The 25,087-nt window shown below is 37.2% G+C and overlaps 2 protein-coding genes across 3 annotated transcripts in view; both read right to left on the reverse strand.

Annotated features, from left to right (window-relative positions):
• Positions 1-909: 909 nt before the first annotated feature.
• Positions 910-23,191, reverse strand: LOC130988759 (chorismate mutase 1, chloroplastic). Of its 2 annotated transcripts, none has more exons than XM_057912713.1 (12): positions 22,841-23,191; positions 21,768-21,990; positions 21,606-21,692; positions 21,086-21,229; positions 20,503-20,595; positions 20,201-20,410; positions 7,748-7,842; positions 7,118-7,220; positions 6,865-6,983; positions 5,784-5,970; positions 5,560-5,700; positions 910-1,512 (listed from the first exon to the last, which is right to left on the reverse strand). In XM_057912713.1, exons 1-12 carry the CDS (start codon positions 23,017-23,019, stop codon positions 1,222-1,224), a joined length of 1,872 nt encoding a protein of 623 aa, XP_057768696.1. In that variant the 5' UTR covers positions 23,020-23,191; the 3' UTR covers positions 910-1,221. The 2 variants fall into 2 exon arrangements, with proteins under 2 accessions (XP_057768696.1, XP_057768697.1); XM_057912714.1 differs by lacking the exon at positions 22,841-23,191 and adding an exon at positions 22,293-22,788.
• LOC130988768 (cyclic dof factor 2-like) overlaps positions 16,494-25,087 on the reverse strand; it is a 52,422-nt gene continuing 43,828 nt past the window's right edge. Inside the window, exon 3 of the transcript XR_009090200.1 lies at positions 16,494-16,803. The gene's annotated coding sequence lies outside the window, so the exon portion shown is untranslated. The remainder of the gene's footprint in view (positions 16,804-25,087) is intronic.

Below are 25,087 nucleotides of genomic sequence, written 5' to 3' on the forward strand. Positions count from 1 at the left end.
GTGGAGTAGTTGTCCAAAAATGGAAAGAAAGAAAGAGGAACTTATTTGGGGGACGTCCCAAAAAGGAAAAAGAGGAACTTATTTTAGGGACGGAGGGAGTACTCCCTTTATCTCGCCGAGCTTGACTCGTATTCCTTTTCGAGCCGTCCCAACGAGCATGAGTTGTTCCCGTTTTGGCAAAAATTAGGAAAATTAATACGCTAATTAAAGCTACTAATTACATCCTTATTTTTCAACCCATTTTCCCTTTCCCTCTCTCAAACACATTATTCACAAATTTATATATAAAAAATAATTAATTTAATTAATTATAGAAATAATTAATTTGTATATAAAAAATAATTAATGATTAATTCAGATTTAATTAATTTAAATTTTATATTAAAAAATAATTAAAATAATTAATTATATAAATAACTACTTAACCACAAATTTACAAACATACTTATATAACTAAACAATAGCTCCTTAATCTTTGTGTGCCCAAAAGAAACGCCTCAAGCTCGACAGGACGGAGGGAGTAATACATATACTTTCATAATAAAATTTAAATAATTACACTACCATAAAATTAACACCACAAAATTTCCACTAATAACAAAAAAATAATGAAAAAACAACTTAAAAAGTGCATGATTTTATTTAAAATTAGAAATTGCAATTTTATTCAAAATATTGAAAATCAACTTAGAAAGTTGACGATTTTATTATCATTACAAATGAAGCTGTGAACTAATCCAATCCATTAGGATGTTTAATTTGACAAATGAGAGAGAAAATTATAACATTCTGACGATAAATAAATACTTTGCCTAACTTTAACATGATAAATAATTACTCAAATGCATGATTAGAGTGTGAATTGAGTGATTCATCGCGAGTCGAATCATGCAAACCAAACACTTGATCAAGTTGAAATTATTTTAACAAATCAATATCTTATCACTCAAACCAAACACTTTATTAATGTGCAACTGTATTCACATGTTAAAATATACATACAAACCGTACGCTAACAAGAACTAGGAGGATCCTTCATTAATCAAGAGTCCAGGATGTGCTGAACTCCTGCGAAGATGACAAAAAGCGGAGGAAATGTGAACGAATTTGATTCTGGTTCTTGGCCCCCTTACATTTACCGCTGTGACGATGCCGATGAGGACGAGAAAGATGAACGCACGATGCAAGCATCAGGATGCAGCGCAAGAAGAACCATCAAACTCATTGTCTCGTTTCCAGATAATATGTTGATGACACTGCCAATCCCTCCACATCATATGTCCGAACCAATCTTTGTCTCTTGCCAGGTGACTCGAGCCAGCAAAGTTCCAAATGGAAGGACTTGGACTCTTGCACACTCTTTGCCACGTCGGAAGGGCATCCCATATACATGCCGCCAGGCAATAAAGTGAACTGGAAACCACCATCAAAGGTGATCAGGTTGCTCGAGATGGAACCCGTCCAGAGCACGGAGGTGGTAACATCACTGCCATCTGATGTAAATCTTATATCCTATGCACATCGACAAATGCAACCAAAATTTATTTAGTAACAGATGTATAAGTATCGGAGGTGAAGCCATCATCAAAAAGGAAAGATGAAGCAATCAAAAGCTTCTATGTTTACTAATTTCCAAACTGAAAACAGTTCTGACTTTTTGTGTAGATCTACACTGCTATACACAATTTGCAAGGTGAGATGAAGTCAAAGGAAAAACAAGTCAGAAATAGAAAAGCATGCGCAAGTAAAAAGTATGGTTGAAATGAGGGAGTGGTAAATTGAAGACAATGCAAGAAACAACCACCATTATTTGAGACCTAAGATTGCAATTTAGGATTTCAGCACAAAAGAGGAATATATCTTTAGTCATTCCTCCGGGATCTGTTTGTTAACAAATAAGAACATGCAGGTATGACTAAATTGGAAAACTAACGGTTCAATTTTCTGGTCTTGGATCGAGTACAAATGCGCGCGCGCTCGAGAGAGAGAGAGAGAGCTATTTTCCTTCATCTTCATTCCTGATATGTACTATATTTTTCATCTGAATGAACAACTAGAAATAGCAATATTTTCCTTCATTCCTGATAAGTACTAATTGATAAGCCTAATTTTCATTACGCCTTTAGGATAATAATTAGTCTATCCACAAATAGATTTTGGAGTCCCAAAAGATTTATGTTTTTGAAATTGATAAGCCTAATATTCTACTCTTACTATATCACGTACAAGATCATATATAGCTTCATCATAATTTTACTTATCCAACTAGGAGATTTATACAAACCACAATCTCATGTTTATAATAACTCCCTCCAAAACTAGTATAATTAACAGGGATAAATTCCTACCCCAAATCATACACACGCATGCTCTCAAGAAAGCATTAAGTAGGAGTACTTTTTATTTTTTCCCTTTCCTCGTCGAAGTCCAGAGGGGATTTTGTAATCCTCTAAGTCAAATTAAGTTTGTTTGCTATTACTTGGAAAATATGGCCTGACCACACCATAGTTGTTTTGGGGGTTAAAAGCAATTAGCTATCTAGGATCTTCATCTCAAGATAATTCAAGGCGAGGTTAAGGTGGGAAATTTATGCATGTGGTTTATGTTATCCATATTGTCCTTTATGCTTTTATTTCATAGTTGATTCTATGCTTATATGTCATTGTTATCAAGATCTCATGGTATTTTACTTTCTCATGTTATTATTACTAAAACCTCACTGATTATAAGGTCTCATGGTATTATATTTAAGACCTGACTGATTATAAGGTCTCATGGTATTATTATTAAGACCTCACTAATTATAATATCTCATGGTAGTGTATTTAAGACCTCAATGTGATAGAGTAAAAGTGTACGTAATGTAAAGGAGCAAAACATGGTAGTGTATTTAAGACCTCAATAATATTAAGAACGCAAGAACCGAATGAATAATGTAAAGATAAAAGCTCCTCCGTAAAGGCCTACAGTAACAAACTCAACTGACCTAAACGTGCCTGACTCCTACTCCAAGTTGAACTATAAATAAACCAATAAGAAACCATAATCTAATTAGCCAATGGGCTCTGTTTATTCCTACTAAAAACAGCTGACCCAAAAGAAGTTAATAAACCAACAACAACAAAATGGCTAATTAAAAAAAGGGTTATTTGCGAATACACGAACTTTAAATATTTTATGGTTTTTCCCACGAACTTTATTTTTTGAATCTAAAGACATGAATTTTATGCTCCTCTGATTTTTGACATGAAACTTATTTTTCCTTAAAGTGATGCCGACGTGTCCGCCGCAGCTGCCAACATGGGATGACTGGCATGCAGTTTTAATTTTTATTTTTTTTGAGTTATTTGCATGTAAATTACACGAACTTTCAACATTTTCTAGTTTTTCCCGCGAACTTCGTACTTTTCTGGTCTTTCCCACAAAATTCATTTTTTCATCTTTCGCACAATGATAGAATTTTGGGATCCAAAAGTCATATTAAAGCTTTCCAATTTCTCGACACAATAAAAATTTTGAATTAACAATTTAACCATAACTAACTACAGCAAAAACTCGTTGAGAAATATGTCATGACAAAATTTTTGGATCCAAAGATCATATTAAAGCTTTTCAATTTCTCGACACAATAAAAAAAAAAATTGAGTTAATATTTTAACCATGACCAATTGCAACGCAAACTAATTGAGAAATATGAGAAAAAATGAATTTTGTGGGGGAATCACAAGAGTATTAAGTTCGCGGGAAAAACTAGAGAATGCTGAAAGTTTGTGTATTTACACGCAAATAACCTATATTAAAATTGACATGTGTACGCCAAGCCATGTAAACAATAATATGCCGCGTAGAAGCCAAGTCAGTTACAATTCGATAGAATTGCTCGTGGGAAAAATTAGACGAACACAAAGTTCGTGTATTTAGATTCAAAAAATAAAATTCATGGTAAAAACCAGAAATGTTGAAAGTTCGTGTATTTACACACAAATAACCCTTAAAAAGATAACGAGAACCAAAAAATAAAAGCCAACCCCACGTGCTATCACACTAATTATAAGGTCTCATGGTATGATTTATAGTACTCACTGAGCATATTGCTCACCCCTATGTAATTTCACTTTTGCAGTTGGAGATCGAAGCAGTCGTGGTCTTCGTGGCCATGGAATTTGAGAATGACTAGAACGAGAAGAAGGGGATTTCACTTTGGTTAATAAGACTGAATTTCAGTTTCCTAGATTTATTTATGCTCAAAACACAGATTATACTTGATAATGAATAATTATTTTAAACGACTTATTTATCTTTATTCATAATTGAGGGACACATTTGAATTTTGTTGTTAATAGAATTCAGCTTATTTTATAAGAACTGATTACATGTTTGAATTGATAACTTGGTTTGGCAGCATGACACAGCTACGTTTTTCTTTAATAACTTACTAATAAGGAATGGATAAGAATTCAGAACAGCTTTAGTTAACATTTTCCTTATGGTTTTTTTCATGTTTTGTTATTTAGAATATTGTGCATCAGTTATGAGATTATTACTTTACTGTTTATTTGATTAAGTTATACTCTTCTGCTGCTCTACATCATAGTAATATTTAATTTTTAAGATAAATAGTACTAAATATTCTAGTTAATTAAAAGTAGGGTGTTACATCAAACCTCATTAAATACTGGCCAAAAAAAATCATATCCCTAAAATCTTCGGAGGATTTTTCCGAAGCATCACATGAATCTATTAAAATTAAGCAGCTTTGCTTGAACTAAATACATCTGTGATCTCAGAAATGATTATCTACCATTTCGTGGGTAAATTAATGTTCCCATTAGTGATACCTTTCTTGATATCTCCATTTATTTTATTTTTTATTTTTCATTTCGTTAATTAAGTTATGTAGGGTTAGAATAAATGGATGGACTGGGCTTTTTTTCCGCCTTTCTGGAGCCCTAGTTCCTCTTGTTGTTCAAGTAGTAGAGCTTAGCCATTTAGGATCATCAAAAGTATTATTATTGAGTTTAGATCTTTTGGCTGAGGTAGGATTCGCCTGTGAACCTCATATGTTTTAGTTGGGTTTCTTAATTATTCTAATTCATTATTGTTACTTTTCACCTTAACTCTATCAAATGGTCCGACTCGCCGAATGTGGTAGTGCCTTATAAGATGCCATGTGATTAGGCCATTAGGGTTCACTTTCCTTTTAGTTTTTGTTACTTTTACATGTGAATATTGTACATATGGAAATTGTGTACATGGCAGCTCATGTGGCACTACCACATCATCAATGGGCAAAGAGATCATTTTCAAAATCTCAAGTAAATAAATTACTGCTAAACCAATAAATATTTGCTATTGATAAACAGAATAAGACTAGAGGATTAACTCTTTCAAAGTAATTCCTGCATTCTAATTTGAAGAAGAGACTCTAAACAAAGCTCAAGATGAAACCTAAAGTTGAAAATAGAAAGTAAGCCTTTCAATGGGCAAGGCACAAACAAATTTTTAACTAGAAATCAATAATTAAAGTAGAAGAAATGAGAGCAAGCACTGATGAAGCACCTGAACAAGTTGACCATTCTTGTTCATTTCAAGCACAGCAATAGTATCTGCTTCAGCTATTGTAGCACCGTAAACACCACTGCGTTTTGTTATAGAGCGACCCTTCCATGTCCCTAGATGAGGAGTAATCCTGTCTAAGTCCTAAAACCAATATTACCAGCGTCAGGAAACTTAGCATTTTCGAGAAAATATAATATATTGTTTCTTTAATATTATATAGGTACCTTAGAATTGTCAAATGAAGGGTGGGGAGTCGCCCCACTTCCTCTTTCTTCGAGGAATACAAGTAGCATGTCAAGTATACCTTTTGGATCCATGATATGGAAAGCTCTTACTCTTGCATCTTGTTCCAATGAGTAGAGGCAATTCTCACATACAAGTGAAGGCCTTCGAGATGGCAGCTTTAGGTTTCTGCCCGATGAAAAGTAATGCCATGAAATTAGTGATTAACGCGATAATGGATATAACTGGCATAACATAACAGATAGAACAGACCTAAATGACCAAAAAAATAAAAAATAACAAAATCCACGTACATCACTATATCTTCCTTCAGGAGCTAGCAAAATTCAGAAATCCATTTTATGGACAAAGGAAAGAATCCATTTGATAACATCAAGTTCTCTAGAGAATTAATCCTGCCTTCTCCTAATGCAATAAAATAAGTTCGCATGAAAACAAGGAAACTTATCCATTCAGGATTTTTTTTTTTTTTTTTTTTTGATAAATTACGTAAGTAAATAAAGAAGTTTAAAAACCGCGCGATAGAGGACACAAACCCAGGATCTTAGGCCTTGGGCATTTACCACCTACCGCTAGACCAACACATGCACACTAAAATTTGAGAAATATAGAAAATCCATTCAGGAGTTATTGATTTCATGTTTGGTGATCATGGCCAGACTCAGATGCAAATCATGAAACCAATATTAATACAGATTTATTTCCACAGAAGAGATAAAAATAAATAAAAAATCACATAATGAGTGAACATGTTCTCATTTCCAGGACTTATCAACAAACTAATCCAGAACTGCCTTCAAATAGCTAAGTAGACTCCTGGGGGAGACACTTGTCCATCAATCATGCATTAATCCTTGCAAAAAGCATGTTTTACATTCAGGCTTTTGAATCATTGATCATGATCAGATGCATATTGAAACCTCTGATATTAAGTACGGCTTTGTGTCCATAATAACTATGACAACAATCAAAACAACAAGTCAAAGGGTTGTTCTCAACATTCAATTTCAGGAATTGTTAATCCATTCAACCAAAACTGCTCAACTACATTGAATAACATACCTGGGAGATTCTTCTCCAATATCATCTTCACCTAGCACCCCTTGTCTCAAAACTGTTTCCAACATTCCAGCTGTCTGGTACCTCAATGCAAATGCCTTCTCTTTATGAAAGAACCCAATCTGCAAACTAAATTCAGTGGATGATATGCAAAACAATTAAAATTTCAACTATGGAACTGCCAAGAAACTTAGATTTTGCAGCTACGAATTACTATTGAGCAACCAAAATTGGGATTAGGCAAATGAAGTCTCACCTGTTGATATTTGTCCACCGTAAACATGTTGGTCTCTTTGATCTTGTACTCAAACCACTCTGGCTCATCTTTAGGGTTTAAGGGAGGCTGCCTGATGTACAACCTATATTTTTGGAAACCAGTAAAACACCCAACTAGTGCTACAGCTACTTAGAAGAAAAACAAAGCAACATGCCTCTATACATAGCAACCATAGCATGTTGGAATGTAGTTTCTCTGGCACTTAGAAAGATACAGTTACTTTACTTCGACCAATGAATAGTAAAATCTCAAAATAGCTCATACAATCCTGCAATATCAGCAATGAAAGACATATAAAATCACCTTCCCATAGGGTAAAACAAGGATAACAATTAACTTCACTTCAGCATATCTGACTATTGACCTCATAGAAAAACAGATAAACTTCTAACCTATCATTGTTATTAGCTGACCTGCCATATGACTACACAGAATCTGTACTCAATTTATTGGTTAGGATCTTACAAAAGTAAAGCTTCGACTCTTACCCCAAAGTAAGAAAAACGAAAATAATATAAAAGCAACAAATAACCCATATGCATGGTAATAAGATCAAATAAGATCATACCAAAAGTCCATTCAAGTAATGTTCCAGGGTAAAAAACTTACGACTGTATCAAACTCGTGAGTTCATTTTCTCCATAAGAGCTCGCAGCAAGCTTTGTACTAATTTTATACAGCAAATTCCCATTACAATCGAATTGCTGCAAGATATCAACCAAAAATCTTTTATTCGCATTCTCGTTCGAAGTTCAAACTCTTTAAATCACAGAAATAAAACTTCTCCCTATCAGAAATACCTAACTGATACAAAACAAAAACAGAACCAAACTTCAAAAACAACACTTCAACCATTAAACGTGATAAGAATCGTTACTTCTTTAGATCTTATACCAGGTGTTGAATCCATTGCAGACTTAACACACAAATAATTACGTGTACTTACAATCTAGCATTTTTTCTCCTACATCCTAGAGAAAACAAAACCCTAATTTTGTTGACAGAAAATTAAGAGCTATGAATTAAGGAAGAATGATAATTACGTGGAAAGAACCCTTCCAACTGCCCAAGTTGAGGTCAATGAAGCGTTTAAGGACGTCAATGCTAATCGAAATGTCGCCGCTTTGCTGTCCATCTTCCACAGCCGTAGAAGACGCGCCATTGACGGAGCTCGGAGGCGAATTGGCTGAAAATGGTGATTTAGTTCGAAGAGAAGGTCGAAGAAATGGCCTTGCCGCGCATAGAGGTGAAGGAAGCTTAATAGACATCGATGGGCAGAGAGAGATATGCGGTGGTAGCGACAATGTGTAAGAAAGTGCCGTCGCCATGAGAAGCAACTCAAGTCTGGTTCTCCGTTGCGGCGAGGCGGAGGAAAATATCTTATCCGTTGAGCAAACGATTGCCTTCAAATTTTTATCTTAAATAGTTGCACCAAAAACGGGTTTCTTCGCAGGATGTGTGTACTGACACGTATTTTTTAAATCACAGACTATTATGGGGTGTTTACTTTATGGATAAGCCTAGATTGATAAAACAATAAATCTATGCAGCCACATTGTGGCTACCCACCTTCTAATTTAATTGAAATTTTTTTAATTTATTTAACTTATTTTTTAAAATAAAAATAGGATTTAGTTATTTTATTTTATGCTATATATTGTAGTTATTTTTTTATAATTTTTTTTCATTTTTTATTTTTAATTTATTTTTTAATAAAAATAAAAAAGTTGAAAAAAATTATAAAAAAATAACTAAAATGTAGAGAATACAATAAAATAACTAAATTTTATTTTTATTTTAAAAAATAAATTAAATAAATTCAAATTTTCTCTATTAAATTAGTGTCACACCCCAATTCTTGAAAGAATAAATATAATCGAGGTATAAATAATTCATAGAAATAAACAAGGGAAATACCTTGTTAAAACCCGAAATAGGATAGAAAGTCGGGCTATGCCCCTTTGGATCACAAGTTTTGTTTCATGCTTCTGACAACCGACATTCATTGGCATAAATTTAGTAGTGAAGAGTCTAAGCTCGGTCAGGTATATCATTTGAAATTTAACATGAAGATCTTAAGTTGGGAAAACAAAAGACTGATATGAGTAATTGCTACAGCGGAAGTCTAACATAGGAATTTATCGTTAGCCTCAGCTCCGTCCCGTCAGCACCAGCCAGCCAACCTGAAAACATTTGAAAGTATTTTTGGGCTAAGTACTAATGTACTTAGTGGGCATGCATTTTCATAAACATTTCATTATTTTCTTAAAGACAGTTTATCCAATCATACTTGACATGACTTAGAAGGTTTTAAATTGAAATAACTTCTAAGCATGTTAAAACATTTTCTTTCATTTGTGCGCACATGTCACACTCCCTTTCTGTTACTCGCTGTGATCCCGGACCTCTAGCCACCGACGGATCTCTGTCTCCCGCTTACTTGAACTGAGGGCGTAACCCAGACAAGTTTACTTTTGACCTCGGGACGCTACCCAGGCAGGCCCTTACATTACATGCTTCGGAACACATCCAGCAAGCACCCTTATAACGCCTCTTAGTTAGTGCCCGAATGGAGATCAACCCACCGAGTCAGCTAACGGTGTACACAATTCTCAAACAACGTGTTAGGTCATAAGAGAACCTCAATTGATTCGTTGTGGCGAGCCTTAAACAGAGCAGAGTGCACATAAACATTTTATTGGATAAACAGTTTTCATTACATTAAATAAACAATTTGCATTTCATTGAAACATTTAGAGCTTAATAACTCAATCATACTTTGTACATTTGGAAAGTAAGCCCACCTGTATAGGCAAAGCCTGTCGTTTAACCTTATCTCTGAATCGGAATAGCAGTGCTAATCCTTCTGATGCTCAAAGCCTACAAGAAATCTATTCTCAATAGGTCTCCTTAAATCTAATCTTAAGTCATGGTATAGTGCTTAACATTCTATGATTCACTTAGCCGGGTTTTCAAAATTTAGTAAATAAATAATTGAAAACTAAATTCTTGAGTTAAGGACACCAACAATATCCTTACTCGATTTTCTTAAATAATTGGAATTATAAATAAAACCAATTAAATCATAAATACTTTTATTGCAAAAATAAATGCAATTTCATGTCATGCTTAGCATATAATAAGTAATTTACTTAAAATATGCACATAATAATAATTTAATATCATTATGAAAATTAAAATTAATCAAACTTTATAAGTCTAATTAATTATAATAGTGTAGCTCTTTAAAACAAATCTGCACAATCCAATTAAATCAATAATTGGGCAGCCCATGATTTAAAATAATCAGAGGCCCAAACTGAAAATTTAATACAATCAAAATCGGCCCCAAAAAAAAGAGCCCAAAACCCAAACCCTTTCTCTCAAGCCCAACATCCAACCCTAGCCTAGCCCAAACTCCCTCCCTTCTTCTCCCCTCGTCAGCCGCACACACACTCACACATACGAAATCAGTCATCTCTCTCTCTTAATTCTCGACTGATCGTCCCCCTCTCTCTCTCGGACTCACGACCGCGTGCCACCACCCCCGGCGAGGCAGCCGTCGACCGACCTCCTTCCTTGGCAACGACGATAGGTACCGCCGCCGCCTCCCTCCGTTCTCACTCTCTGTCCCAATTCCGGCGACTGCAGCAGGAAGCTACCGCCGACCGCGACTCCCATCTCTCCCTCCGTCCGTGGCCGAGCAACAGCAGCCATGGCCGCCGAGCTCTGGCCTCCCTCTGCTAAACCCAGCTCCGACCAGTCACCGCTCCATTCCCCGTCACTCCCCCTGTTCTCTCTCCTCCTGGGCGACGACGACAACGCCGCCGCCTCCCTCAACTGCTCTCTCTCTCGGCCTGTTACAGTGGCGAACCACCACCACCACTCTCTCTCGCTCAACTCTTCACCGACAAGCAGCTGCAAGAGCCGCCCGCCGGAGTCCTAGACTCAGCCTTCGACTATCTATCTCAAAACTTCGCCGGAGCAACGGCGATGAGCCGCTCACAGCCCCCGACCTTCTCTCTTCTCCGGTCAGACCGACAGTGGCGCCGAGCCACCGCCGTCGACTTTCTGCCCAGACTCGACAGACAACCCAAGTTCAAGACTCCATTTTTATCATTTCTTCTTTTAAAAACAAACTCATGCTTGTATGTAAACACACATATATAAACAGAGTGTATGTAGATGCATTTGAAATGCCATTTTGTTTAATTACTGAGAATGTTATATGCGGTGCTGTGCATATGTGTTGCTGGGTATATTGGTTTACTGGAATGGCACAAACGAAGTGCTTGATTAAAGCTGTAAAAGCTAATGAGACGAAGAGTTCAAGAGGGAACCTTTAGGAACTTGGTTTGGTTGCTGGAATCGAGCTATGGCCGCTCTGCACTTGAATTCTTGCTGTGAAAAAAAAGTCTGAAAATTTTGGGTATTGAGAATGCCAACTGAAATTGGCTTGAACGTGCTTAAGCAATGAAATTTGACAGCCTGCCCTTAGGCATGGCTGGAAAGTGAAATTTGGGGCTGGTAGGGTGGCTGGAAAGAGTGTAGACAGCCTGCCTTTAGGCATGGCTTAAAGCTTAAAGCTGATTTTGGGGGTTGTTTAAAAAGACAAGGTATGGTGTAGGGTGTAGTGTTGATTGGACTAATAAAATCCCTCAGGATAAAATATCGGGATTGTAATAATACTTCAGGGTTCGCTAAATAAATAGCTCGTGAAAATACTTGAATGCTAAATTAAATAAATATGCAATGCATATAAATTTAATAACTAAATTTACAAATGTTTTTTTTTGTAAATTATTTTTGTTGGAATTAAAATAAATTCTTTTTCTCAATCCGGCGTGAATCATCTTAAATCTAAGTTTAAAATTATTCTAAACTTAGCTCGAGGAAACGGGGTATTACATCCCTCCCTCCTTAAAAAAAATTTCGTCCCCGAAATTACATATCTGGTATTCTAGCATGGGATACTTGACTTTCATTTCATTCATTTCTTTTGTGGCCTTTTCCATCCTGTGATGGTCCCACTTCATGATGAGAACAAAATTATTGTCTCATAAAACCTGAACCTTGCGATCATGTATCTGGACTGGTTTTCTTTTCATAACTTTAGTCCTGGCTAGGACTACTTTATCTGGCTTAATCACATGCTTTCTTAATTGCGAGATGCAATACGTATTGTATACATCCATAATGCTTGGTGGCAGAGCCAACTTATAGGCTACAAAGGCCTAACTTATCTAGGATCTCAAAAAGTCCTATATAACGGGGTCGTAACTTGCCCCTCTTTTCAAAACGTATAACTCCCTTTGAGGGAGAGACTTTGAGGAAAATTCGATCCCCAACATTGTATTCTAACTCTGATCGGCGTTTATCGGCGTAAGACTTTTGTCTATCCTGAGCTTCGTTGATTCTTTGCTTGATGTGGTTGACCTTCTCAACCATCTGTTGGACCAATTTAGGACCTAACAGCTTTCTTTCACTCACTTCATCTTAGTAATGTGGTGAACTATCTTTTTGGCCTTACAAGGCCTCATATGGACCATTCCAACCGTTGCTTGATAACTTTTGTTATAAGCAAATTCTACGAGAGGTAACAAATCCTCCCAACTTTCACCTTTGTCTGCGGCAATCGTTCGCAACATATCTTCTAGAATCTGAATCGTTCTTTCTGACTGTCCGTCAGTCTGAGGGTGGTACGTTGTGCTGATGTTCAGCTGAGTGCCCATTGCTTCTTGTAAACCTTTCCAGAAACGTGAGGTGAATCTGGTGTCACGATCTGTCGTGATAGATGCAGGTACCCCGTGAAGGCGTACTATCTCTTGACATACTTTGCAAGTTTCTCCAATCCAAATGTCATTTGAATTGGCAGAAAGTGCGCTGACTTTGAAAATCGATCCACTATAACGCTATATCTCTTTTAAATTCCTGTTCGCCAGAAAATTTTCTTTAACTCTGGTGCATCTTTGTACTGCCTGGGTGTGCAGTGTATGGAGTATCATGAGCCTCGCTCATAATCTCGTTCTTTAATTCTTCATTGTGCGGCACACACAATCTTTCACCAACCATAAGTGCATTATTCTTTGCTTCAGTGAATCCTTTTGTTTCATTTGTTCTTGCAGCAAGACGCATATTCTCCAAGAACCAAATTTTCTCTTTGTGCTTGCACAATTCTTTCTCTCAAATCAGGTTTAGCCGTCAGCGCAGCTACACAACCGGATACTGAATCTGATGAATAAACATTCTCTAAACTGAGTGAGGCGAAGTCACGAATCAGTTCTTTCTGCTGGGTGATGAATTACCCTAGCTTAGCCTTCGTCTTTCGACTCCGGGCGTCAGCTACTACATTCGTTTTTTTTCTGGATGGTAACTGATGGTGCAATCGTAATTCCTTTATTAATTCAAGCAATCTTCGTTGTCTCATGTTCAAATCTTTTTGCTCGAAGAAGTACTTTAAACTCTTATGATCTGTAAAGATCTCAAACTTAACTCTATAGAGGTAGTGTCTCCAAATCTTCAGCGCGTGCACAACGGCTGCTAGTTCTAAATCATGAGTTGGGTTGTTCAGCTCATGGGGCTTCAATTGACGAGACGTGTATGCTATCACTTTCTGATTTTGCATCAACACGCAACCCCATCCTAGTTTCGAGGCATCAGTGTACACCTCAAATTCTTCATTCTCCCCTGGTATTGCTAACACTGGTGCAGTAGTCAGCCTAGTCTTGGGCTACTTAAAACTTTGTTTACAAGCTTCGGACCAAACATACTTAGTCCCTTTTCTTAAAAGCCGAGTCATTGGCCTAACCAATTTCGAGAATCTTATGTTGTAACCTGCTAGACCGAGAAAACTTCTAATCTCATTGACATTTGATGGTGCCTTCCATTCCTTGACTGCTTCGACCTTGGCGGGGTCTACTTTGATTCCTTCAGTCGACACTATGTGACCGAGAAACATAACTTCCTTTAACCAAAATTCACACTTGTTGAATTTGGTAAACCATTTCTCATTGCGCAGGGTTTTGAGTACTATGCGTAAGTGTTCTTCATGTTGTTCTTCGGTCTTAGAGTATACGAGGATGTCGTCGATAAACACTAAGACAAAACTATCAAAATACTGATGGAAAACTATGTTCATCAGGTCCATGAAAACTGCTGGGGCATTCGTTACATCGAAGGGTATTACTGTAAACTCGTAAAGTCCATAACGCGTTCGAAACGCTGTCTTTGGGATGTCTTCTCTTTTCATCCTGAGTTGGTGGTATCCAAATCTTAAGTCAATTTGGAAAATACACCAGCTCCTCTCAATTGATTTAACAGGTCGTCTATCCTCGGAAGAGGATAACGATTCTTATAAGCTTGCTTCAACTTCTTATAATCAATACACGTCCTTAGTGTATCATCTTTTCTTTTGACATCTTGAATTTGTGCTCCCCATAGTGACATACTATGTTGCATGAAACTAGGTCTGGTGAAAATTTGGTAATTCATTGGGAAAAATATCTTTGTACTCTCAAATCTGTTGAACTTCCTTAATTGTTTCCTTCGTCCTAAGTCACCTTCTCAGACTGACTAGGGAATTCTAACATCAAACTTTTCTCATCGTTTTCGTAACTTTCACTTCGAGGATTAATGGCACTCCTTCTGCCATGTAAACTCATTTTCCCATTTCCAAATGATTATTTAATGGGGGTTTCTAAGTTTCCATTGTGGTGGCGTTCCAACTTTATTCTTGCTGTAGCCTCTGGCACTTTTAGCCAAAGCATTCACTCTCTTAGCTTGAGCCTACTAGCCTTGGGGTTGGGTTATACCTTAAGTTTAGTTCTAGTGCTTTCCTTCCATTTCGGAGTTTCCTCTATTTCTTTCATTCCATTTCCTTTTTCTTTACCTGCATCTTGAGGTGGTGTACATATCTTGTTTGTGCGTGAACTTTTTACTTCTCCATTTGTTGTAGTGACTCGGTGGTGAGAGTCTCGTTCATTGCTTGTTCCTTCATAATATCTCCCTGGTTCACTAGGGGAATTGAATATCTCATGACGCGATTCATTCACGAATTCCTTTACGCATTTCTTATTATTGTTCACCATGTGGACCACATATTGACAGCTGGTTGAAAACTAATGACAAACTGAGTAATTCTAATCGCTACTATACTTATCGTGATAAAAGGATATTCTATTGTGACAACTATATAGTGCGAGTCTCTATATATTGTGATGATGCTCTACCTCGAGATTAAAAATCTTAATTGACAATCACCGAGATCTTAGTCATGTGGGCTGGCCAGACCCAACAAAACAAATCACTCAGTCAAATGGGAGCTTCGTCCCCAATCATGTCAACTTCTTATTCATGTAAGGCTCTGGTCAAACTTCTAACTTTAAAACACTTACTAACAAGTACTTCATCATCAGTTACTGATACCATGAAAAATCCATTCTATGCCGTTCTAGCAAAGCTATCACGACTAACATCATAATCATAAGCAACATAAGTTCTTATGTGAAAAACTTAATCTCACCGCTATTGAAATAGCTCAAGTGAATCCTTAGTCTTAAGGCATTGCCTCTATGTTATAACATATCTATGTTAAACATTTCTATCTTACCAATCCTTACTTAAATCGATCAAGCGGTGCTATCACGACTAACATTCTCAAAGCATTCTTGGGTGGTACTCAAACGGTTGTAAGAGGACCCTTCATTCTGATCGTATAGGCAATGAACCTAAAACGATAACATAAGCTTTCTCATTCATTCATTCATTCATACTTCTGTTTCTTTTGAAACCTTAACAAATATGGACATTTAAAGTCCCTTTCATGAAAACTTTGCTTGTGCCGGAAAGATTCAAGGAATCTAACTCGACCATACATACATTGATTCGTTAAGGGCTCGGGTAGTCCCAAACACGAAATAACATTCATTGAGTCGTTATGGGTTCGGGTAGTCCCAAACACGACACTATCGTTAAGGGCTCGGGTTGTCCCAAACACGATACTTGCTTAGTTATATGAGTCGGAGACCCAAAATAACAATATGAAAGCGATTAGCAATTCATAACTTATAGCATATGGAAAGCGGTAAGCAATTCACATATCATCATTCATTGAAAGCGCACACTTTTTCTTGGAAACATTCATAACATCTGAAATACATATATGTATATTTTTGAAACTATTATCGTACCTTAGTTGCGGCAGTGTGACGGCGAGCTGAGGGCTACTGACATTCTTAGAAGTCTAGAGATACTATTCTAGACTCGACATTGAAAAGCTTATGGTTATCAGAAACATGAAAGGAAACTCATGCTCTGATACCATTCTGTCACACCCCAATTCTTGAAAGAATAAATATAATCGAGGTATAAATAATTCATAGAAATAAACAAGGGAAATACCTTGTTAAAACCCGAAATAGGATAGAAAGTCGGGCTATGCCCCTTTGGATCACAAGTTTTGTTTCATGCTTCTGACAACCGACATTCATTGGCATAAATTTAGTAGTGAAGAGTCTAAGCTCGGTCAGGTATATCATTTGAAATTTAACATGAAGATCTTAAGTTGGGAAAACAAAAGACTGATATGAGTAATTGCTACAGCGGAAGTCTAACATAGGAATTTATCGTTAGCCTCAGCTCCGTCCCGTCAGCACCAGCCAGCCAACCTGAAAACATTTGAAAGTATTTTTGGGCTAAGTACTAATGTACTTAGTGGGCATGCATTTTCATAAACATTTCATTATTTTCTTAAAGACAGTTTATCCAATCATACTTGACATGACTTAGAAGGTTTTAAATTGAAATAACTTCTAAGCATGTTAAAACATTTTCTTTCATTTGTGCGCACATGTCACACTCCCTTTCTGTTACTCGCTGTGATCCCGGACCTCTAGCCACCGACGGATCTCTGTCTCCCGCTTACTTGAACTGAGGGCGTAACCCAGACAAGTTTACTTTTGACCTCGGGACGCTACCCAGGCAGGCCCTTACATTACATGCTTCGGAACACATCCAGCAAGCACCCTTATAACGCCTCTTAGTTAGTGCCCGAATGGAGATCAACCCACCGAGTCAGCTAACGGTGTACACAATTCTCAAACAACGTGTTAGGTCATAAGAGAACCTCAATTGATTCGTTGTGGCGAGCCTTAAACAGAGCAGAGTGCACATAAACATTTTATTGGATAAACAGTTTTCATTACATTAAATAAACAATTTGCATTTCATTGAAACATTTAGAGCTTAATAACTCAATCATACTTTGTACATTTGGAAAGTAAGCCCACCTGTATAGGCAAAGCCTGTCGTTTAACCTTATCTCTGAATCGGAATAGCAGTGCTAATCCTTCTGATGCTCAAAGCCTACAAGAAATCTATTCTCAATAGGTCTCCTTAAATCTAATCTTAAGTCATGGTATAGTGCTTAACATTCTATGATTCACTTAGCCGGGTTTTCAAAATTTAGTAAATAAATAATTGAAAACTAAATTCTTGAGTTAAGGACACCAACAATATCCTTACTCGATTTTCTTAAATAATTGGAATTATAAATAAAACCAATTAAATCATAAATACTTTTATTGCAAAAATAAATGCAATTTCATGTCATGCTTAGCATATAATAAGTAATTTACTTAAAATATGCACATAATAATAATTTAATATCATTATGAAAATTAAAATTAATCAAACTTTATAAGTCTAATTAATTATAATAGTGTAGCTCTTTAAAACAAATCTGCACAATCCAATTAAATCAATAATTGGGCAGCCCATGATTTAAAATAATCAGAGGCCCAAACTGAAAATTTAATACAATCAAAATCGGCCCCCAAAAAAAGAGCCCAAAACCCAAACCCTTTCTCTCAAGCCCAACATCCAACCCTAGCCTAGCCCAAACTCCCTCCCTTCTTCTCCCCTCGTCAGCCGCACACACACTCACACATACGAAATCAGTCATCTCTCTCTCTTAATTCTCGACTGATCGTCCCCCTCTCTCTCTCGGACTCACGACCGCGTGCCACCACCCCCGGCGAGGCAGCCGTCGACCGACCTCCTTCCTTGGCAACGACGATAGGTACCGCCGCCGCCTCCCTCCGTTCTCACTCTCTGTCCCAATTCCGGCGACTGCAGCAGGAAGCTACCGCCGACCGCGACTCCCATCTCTCCCTCCGTCCGTGGCCGAGCAACAGCAGCCATGGCCGCCGAGCTCTGGCCTCCCTCTGCTAAACCCAGCTCCGACCAGTCACCGCTCCATTCCCCGTCACTCCCCCTGTTCTCTCTCCTCCTGGGCGACGACGACAACGCCGCCGCCTCCCTCAACTGCTCTCTCTCTCGGCCTGTTACAGTGGCGAACCACCACCACCACTCTCTCTCGCTCAACTCTTCACCGACAAGCAGCTGCAAGAGCCGCCCGCCGGAGTCCTAGACTCAGCCTTCGACTATCTATCTCAAAACTTCGCCGGAGCAACGGCGATGAGCCGCTCACAGCCCCCGACCTTCTCTCTTCTTCGGTCAGACCGACAGTGGCGCCGAGCCACCGCCGTCGACTTTCTGCCCAGACTCGACAGACAACCCAAGTTCAAGACTCCATTTTTATCATTTCTTCTTTTAAAAACAAACTCATGCTTGTATGTAAACACACATATATAAACAGAGTGTATGTAGATGCATTTGAAATGCCATTTTGTTTAATTACTGAGAATGTTATATGCGGTGCTGTGCATATGTGTTGCTGGGTATATTGGTTTACTGGAATGGCACAAACGAAGTGCTTGATTAAAGCTGTAAAAGCAAATGAGACGAAGAGTTCAAGAGGGAACCTTTAGGAACTTGGTTTGGTTGCTGGAATCGAGCTATGGCCGCTCTGCACTTGAATTCTTGCTGTGAAAAAAAAGTCTGAAAATTTTGGGTATTGAGAATGCCAACTGAAATTGGCTTGAACGTGCTTAAGCAATGAAATTTGACAGCCTGCCCTTAGGCATGGCTGGAAAGTGAAATTTGGGGCTGGTAGGGTGGCTGGAAAGAGTGTAGACAGCCTGCCTTTAGGCATGGCTTAAAGCTTAAAGCTGATTTTGGGGGTTGTTTAAAAAGACAAGGTATGGTGTAGGGTGTAGTGTTGATTGGACTAATAAAATCCCTCAGGATAAAATATCAGGATTGTAATAATACTTCAGGGTTCGCTAAATAAATAGCTCGTGAAAATACTTGAATGCTAAATTAAATAAATATGCAATGCATATAAATTTAATAACTAAATTTACAAATGTTTTTTTTTGTAAATTATTTTTGTTGGAATTAAAATAAATTCTTTTTCTCAATCCGGCGTGAATCATCTTAAATCTAAGTTTAAAATTATTCTAAACTTAGCTCGAGGAAACGGGGTATTACAATTAGAATGTGGGTGGCCACAATGCGATTATTTAGCATAAAATACGTGTAAAACTAGTTTTGCTTAAATCTTATTCCATCAATGAGGTGGGATTGGAGCATAAAAATACTCAATCATTCATTATATTAAATATTAAATTTAACAACATAGCGATTAATTTTCTTAGTTAGGGCTTTAAATTGTCTATTTTTTGTCAAAAAAGGAAATGACTCATCTTCATTGAGACTGCCCAAAATAAAAAATACGCCTCATCTTCGTTGAGACGAAGAGAATATTAGTAAAAAACAAATTGCATTTCCAATGTTTAGCATAGAGTAGATAAGAGTAGTATAGAATTGTAAAGTAGAGAATGACAAAGAAAAACAAACATGCTCTTAGTTTCAGTATTTTGTTCTTTGATAAACTTAAATTTCTAGATTAAATAAACTCAGTCATTTATCTTTAATCAAATATTCATATATCAAGTAATAAAGCCAGTTTTTGTGCAGTATAAGACATACTCAAACAGACTCTCTATTCTACTGCAAAATGTGAATCTCAGATACCAATTAAAGGAATGTAGTCTATAAAGGTGAAGAAAATATTTCCATATGAAACATTGCATAGTAGAGAAGTTGGAAAAAAATATTTTCATCCTAAACTTAATCAAGTCTTTTCAATAGATACTCAACCTGAACTTGCTTAGTTAACGGCATGATCCATTCGCAGTAGAGCTCGGCAACAATGGTGGGGTTTATCTTGTAAACAGGTTCAATGTTATCTTGATCACCTGCAGCCGCGCTTACTTCTTGTCCATGCTTTCGAGTTTTCAGCTCCACGCGCTTAGTGATTGCCTCTTCCACAGTCGCGTAGGTCAGCAAATCCATCAGTTGAGCTCCATCCTGAAACAAACTCCATACGAGCTAAGTCGCTAAGCACATTGAAACTCGGTTTTTACATGTATACGTTTTGAGGACGACTTGAATCAACTTACTTGTGCTCTGATCGCAGCTTTATAGACGTCAGGGGAGGCTCGGAATTTGGCTTCAGCTACAAATTTACCGTAATGAATCCTCTTGGAAAGCGTCTACAAGTTGAGAGATGAGCAGTTAGTGTATGACTAATCTAAATAAAACTATAAATGGAATTGAGATATCCTTGATCAGATGCGGATACACATGCAAGATCTTGATGTAAAAGCTACGAAATTACAATATTTTAAATTTGGAGGGATGCAGCGTAATAACCCAATCTTATTGATCATTCAACATAAATCACTCAATCTAATGGATCAGAAAGCTGACACCGAGGACAATGATATGGTTACGGACAAAAAAAATTCCAACATAGACTCGGTAAAGAATCTGCTTTCAATATAGAAGTTGGATACCCCTTATAGGGCCCTTTAAGGGGATGATGAACCCAATTCTAATATAGTTTAAGGCCCAAATCAATGAGAATTACATTCAATACATAAGTTGGTGGAGTGTTAAAGTCCTGTCTCTCTCCCCTTATACGACCTTTTGAGGGAATGATGAGCCCAATTTTAATAATATAGTAGGTTTCAAAACATGTACCTGCAAGCATAAAGTGTCACAGGTTGCAGCTGAGCCATAATTACCATCATCACCTTCTTTAACTAATCTAGGGAGGAGATTCCTGAAGTACATATTCCATACTCGCACATTTATATTGATCACATCTGCTGCTGAATGAAGAACCTGTATCAGCGTCGATAGCATCATCTCTTAGAAGGACAAAAAACAACCAAATAGGGTGATGCTCGCGAAAAGAAAGAAAGCTAGTAATTAAGAAGCATATCCATATCATGCAGAAATAGTATAAACGCGCGTGTCATTTGTAATACAACCAAAAACACAAAGTTTTGCTGCACATCATTAGTAATTTTGAGTTCCACTGAAGGTTGGCCTATAAAAATCCCAAGACAACCTAGTAATATTCGACTTATGGTTTCAATTGTTTTTGTTAATTCCATGCAATAATATCATTATTAATGTGGAAATATTAGTGACTGCAATAAGTTTTTGACTTAACAGGAGACGGTAAACTATAAAGACAAAGCATCTATGATTTTACTTGTGGATACTCCAACGGGGGCAAGAGTGGCTCGGGCAAGTCATCTGGGAAGAATGGATGCTCATCGGGGCTCTTGTATCTTCCGGCCTAGATCAAAGAAAAATTGTTTAAATGCATATTCTTGCTAGGCCAAACCTTCACGAAAAATTAGTTTCAACTTACATTGGCATGAAGCTTTTCTGTTTCTTTGACCATGTACTCGACTAAAGAGCCATGGAAACCATCTATAGCAAAAGCATCAGGATCATATGTTGCCGCATTATAACAAAATTGAGCTCTCTCTACCAGACTGAATATAATGCTCTCTTCTTGTCGTATCAAGGAGCTCCTAATGCCCTCAAGAGTGTACATCTGCGACTCGTCTACCCTTTTCTTCTGTGTATACCTGACATGGATTGACATGACCTAAGGACCGGTTTCTAAAATGTCATAACATAGATCTTTACTGCAAATGGATCCATAGACCGATACTATCAAAGTGATTACAAATATCGGTCTTTATTGAAAAATGGTAAGAAGACAACTAGACAGGTTTATAACGTGATCGGTAGGGACCAATACTCAAGAATAAACATGAAACTATCGTTTATCAGAAACACAAGATGATCATACTCTAGAATCATTATTGTTTATCAGGTCACGAAAGGAACTAACTTAATTGAACTAGAAGAGATAATAAAAGCCAACATGTATGGAAAATGGAAGAATGGTCAATGTATTTCGTGATGCACATTGCTGAAAATCAAACAAAGTGCTTCTTCCAGATCATCTGCAGCTAACAAAAACGGGTAAAAATATTAGAAATTTATGACCTGCATGGAAAATACTCGAGCACTTCTAATAAGGGATCTCAAATATTCTCAATCATGATTTATTTCCTTTGTATACGATGCAATAAAAAGAATGTATCTGGTTTATGATTAGGTCTAGTACAATTAAATAGCTAAGATAAATGTAAGACTAAAACATTCAAAAATTGGATCCCTAAATAAAATTTTCACAGAATGAAATGCTTACATGTAATTAATAAAACAATTTTAAAAGAAATGCCTCCCAAAAAAAAAAAAAAAAAAAAAAAAACAAATTTAGAAGAAATGTTTAATTCATGAGCACTGCATATCTAACAAGAAAGTAGTAAGAGTCTTCAACCAGAGAAAATTATCATCGCCAAATTATAAAACAATTTTTTATAAATAAAAAAAACGAAAAAGAAACTTCGATAACCAGATTTATACCCAACCGCAGAAGCGGAAGAAGCTTGATTTGTGAGATTGCCATTACTGAGAAATCTCGAACTGGGAAATTGAAGGCGGGAAGATGTTTGATCTGGAAAGAGGCGAGTGGGCTTTGGGATATCGGAACTAAGGTGGCGGAGGGCGGCGGAGGAGGCGGCTTCGAGCAGCTTAGCTTCCATTTATTACAACAATTGTACTATATTTTTTTTTTTTTGGCAAAGACAACAATTGTATTAACAAAAAGTTGTGTTTATCTGGACAGATCCATATAAAGAAGAGTTCCGTCACTAGTAAATATGCGACTGAAGAAACGGATTCAGTTGTCCAGAAAATAAGATTGGATTTGAGTATTAAGCAGCAAAGATATTAAAATTAAAATCTTATACGTGATGTAATACTTTTGTTCATAAAAAATTGTCATATTTTGATTTATTTAGCATCAAGTTAAATATCAAACTTTACTTATCGAATACTTTGAGGCTCACGAGCTTAATCGAGCCTATACGAACTTTTTAAATTTATATTTATGTTCAAAATATTGATTATTTTCTGTCACGAGATCACCCGATCACCGCGGCGGCAGTTACCATATTCCGGCTCAACTCCAGACCTCCGATGGAGATGACTGAGGAACTCTAGCTAGTGCGCGTGTGCGAAGATACAAAGAAGAATAAGAACTCAATAACCGCTTTTTGATTATGATTCAAATGATGTGAAATATCGCTCAAGATTCTCTTTTTATCTTTGCTCTGTTTAGCAACTAACTAATTTCTATTCTAACTATTTTTTCTACTAATGAAAGACACGTCAACACCCTTAATAAGAGCCACGTGTCTCTTATATCAAGACTAATACAAATCTATGACAATATGCCCTCCTTGGAAACATGGCTTGTCCTCAAGCCTGGAAGTGAGGAAAATGAGCAAATCTTCCCACATAGCCTCGTCTTCTGGCAAATGAGCCCACTGGATTAACAGTTGAGCATGTGGTCTGTTGTTGTGGTTGATGATACGTTTGGCCAACACTTTGATTGGGTGTAGTAAAGTCTTGCCCTCTTCATCAAATTCTGGTAGTGTAGCAGTAACAAGAGCCGAGGGTTGAACACTTTTTTTTTCAGCAGACTAACATGAAATACCAGGTGTATTTTAGCGGTTGGAGGCAGGTCCAGAACATAGGCAACTTATCCAACACGTTTGATGACTTGAAAAGGTCCTGCATACCACGGGATGAGCTTCTAATTCTTGTGCAAACAGAGTGAGTGTTGTTTGTAGGGCTTTAACTTTAGATATACCCAATCAACAACTTTAAATTCCTTGTGACTTTTCTTCTTATTAGCAGCTGCCGTTATCCTATCCAGAGCTTTTTATAGCAACCGTTTGAGGTATATCTGTATATCCTGTTTTTCGATCAATGTAGCTTCCACTCCTACCACTTGAGGCTGTAGATAAGAGCTAAGTGCTAACAGTGTAGGCTTATAGCCGTACAAGGCTTCAAATAGTGTTAGTGAGATAGAGGTATGAAATGAGGAGTTATACCAAAATTCAGCTAAGGGCAACCATTGTGCCCATTTTTTTGGTGTGTGATTACACATACACCTAAGATAAGTTTCAAGACATTAATTAACCTTTTCACTTTGGCCATCGGTTTGGGGGTGGTAGGCGATGCTCAAGTGTTGTTTTATGTCTAGAGTAAAGAACATTTCTTTCCAAAAAAGACTAGTGAAAATTTTGTCTCTATCTGAAACAATGCTGATAGGTAAACCATGTAACTAATAGATGATATCTATGAATTTATGTGCAACGTGTGAGGCTGTATATGGATGATGCAAGGCTATAAAGTGAGAATATTTAGTGAAGCGGTCAACGACGACCCAAATTGAGTTCTTACCTAGAGAGAGAAGAAGTCGTTCAATTAATGAAATCCATAGTAAGGTGTTGCCAAGCTTGAGTTGGAATAGGTAGTGGCTGCAGGTAACCGGGTGACCTCGTGAGTTCATGTTTGCTAGTTTGGCACTGATGACACCGCTACACATGCCGCTGCACTTCTTTCCTCATTCCCGGCCACCAAAAAATAACTGCAATCCACTGAAAAGTGGCATTTATACCCGAATGCCCCCCGTAACTTGAGGAATGTAAGAATGATACTCCCTCCGTCCCAATAAACTTGTCCCACTTTCCTTTTTGGGTTGTCCCAATAATCTTGTCCCATTTCATTTTTTAGTAAAAATTAGGGGTCTCATTAAAAATT

This window comes from Salvia miltiorrhiza, chromosome 6 (assembly GCF_028751815.1).
Source record: "Salvia miltiorrhiza cultivar Shanhuang (shh) chromosome 6, IMPLAD_Smil_shh, whole genome shotgun sequence".
In the NCBI taxonomy this organism is placed as follows: Eukaryota; Viridiplantae; Streptophyta; class Magnoliopsida; order Lamiales; family Lamiaceae; genus Salvia; species Salvia miltiorrhiza.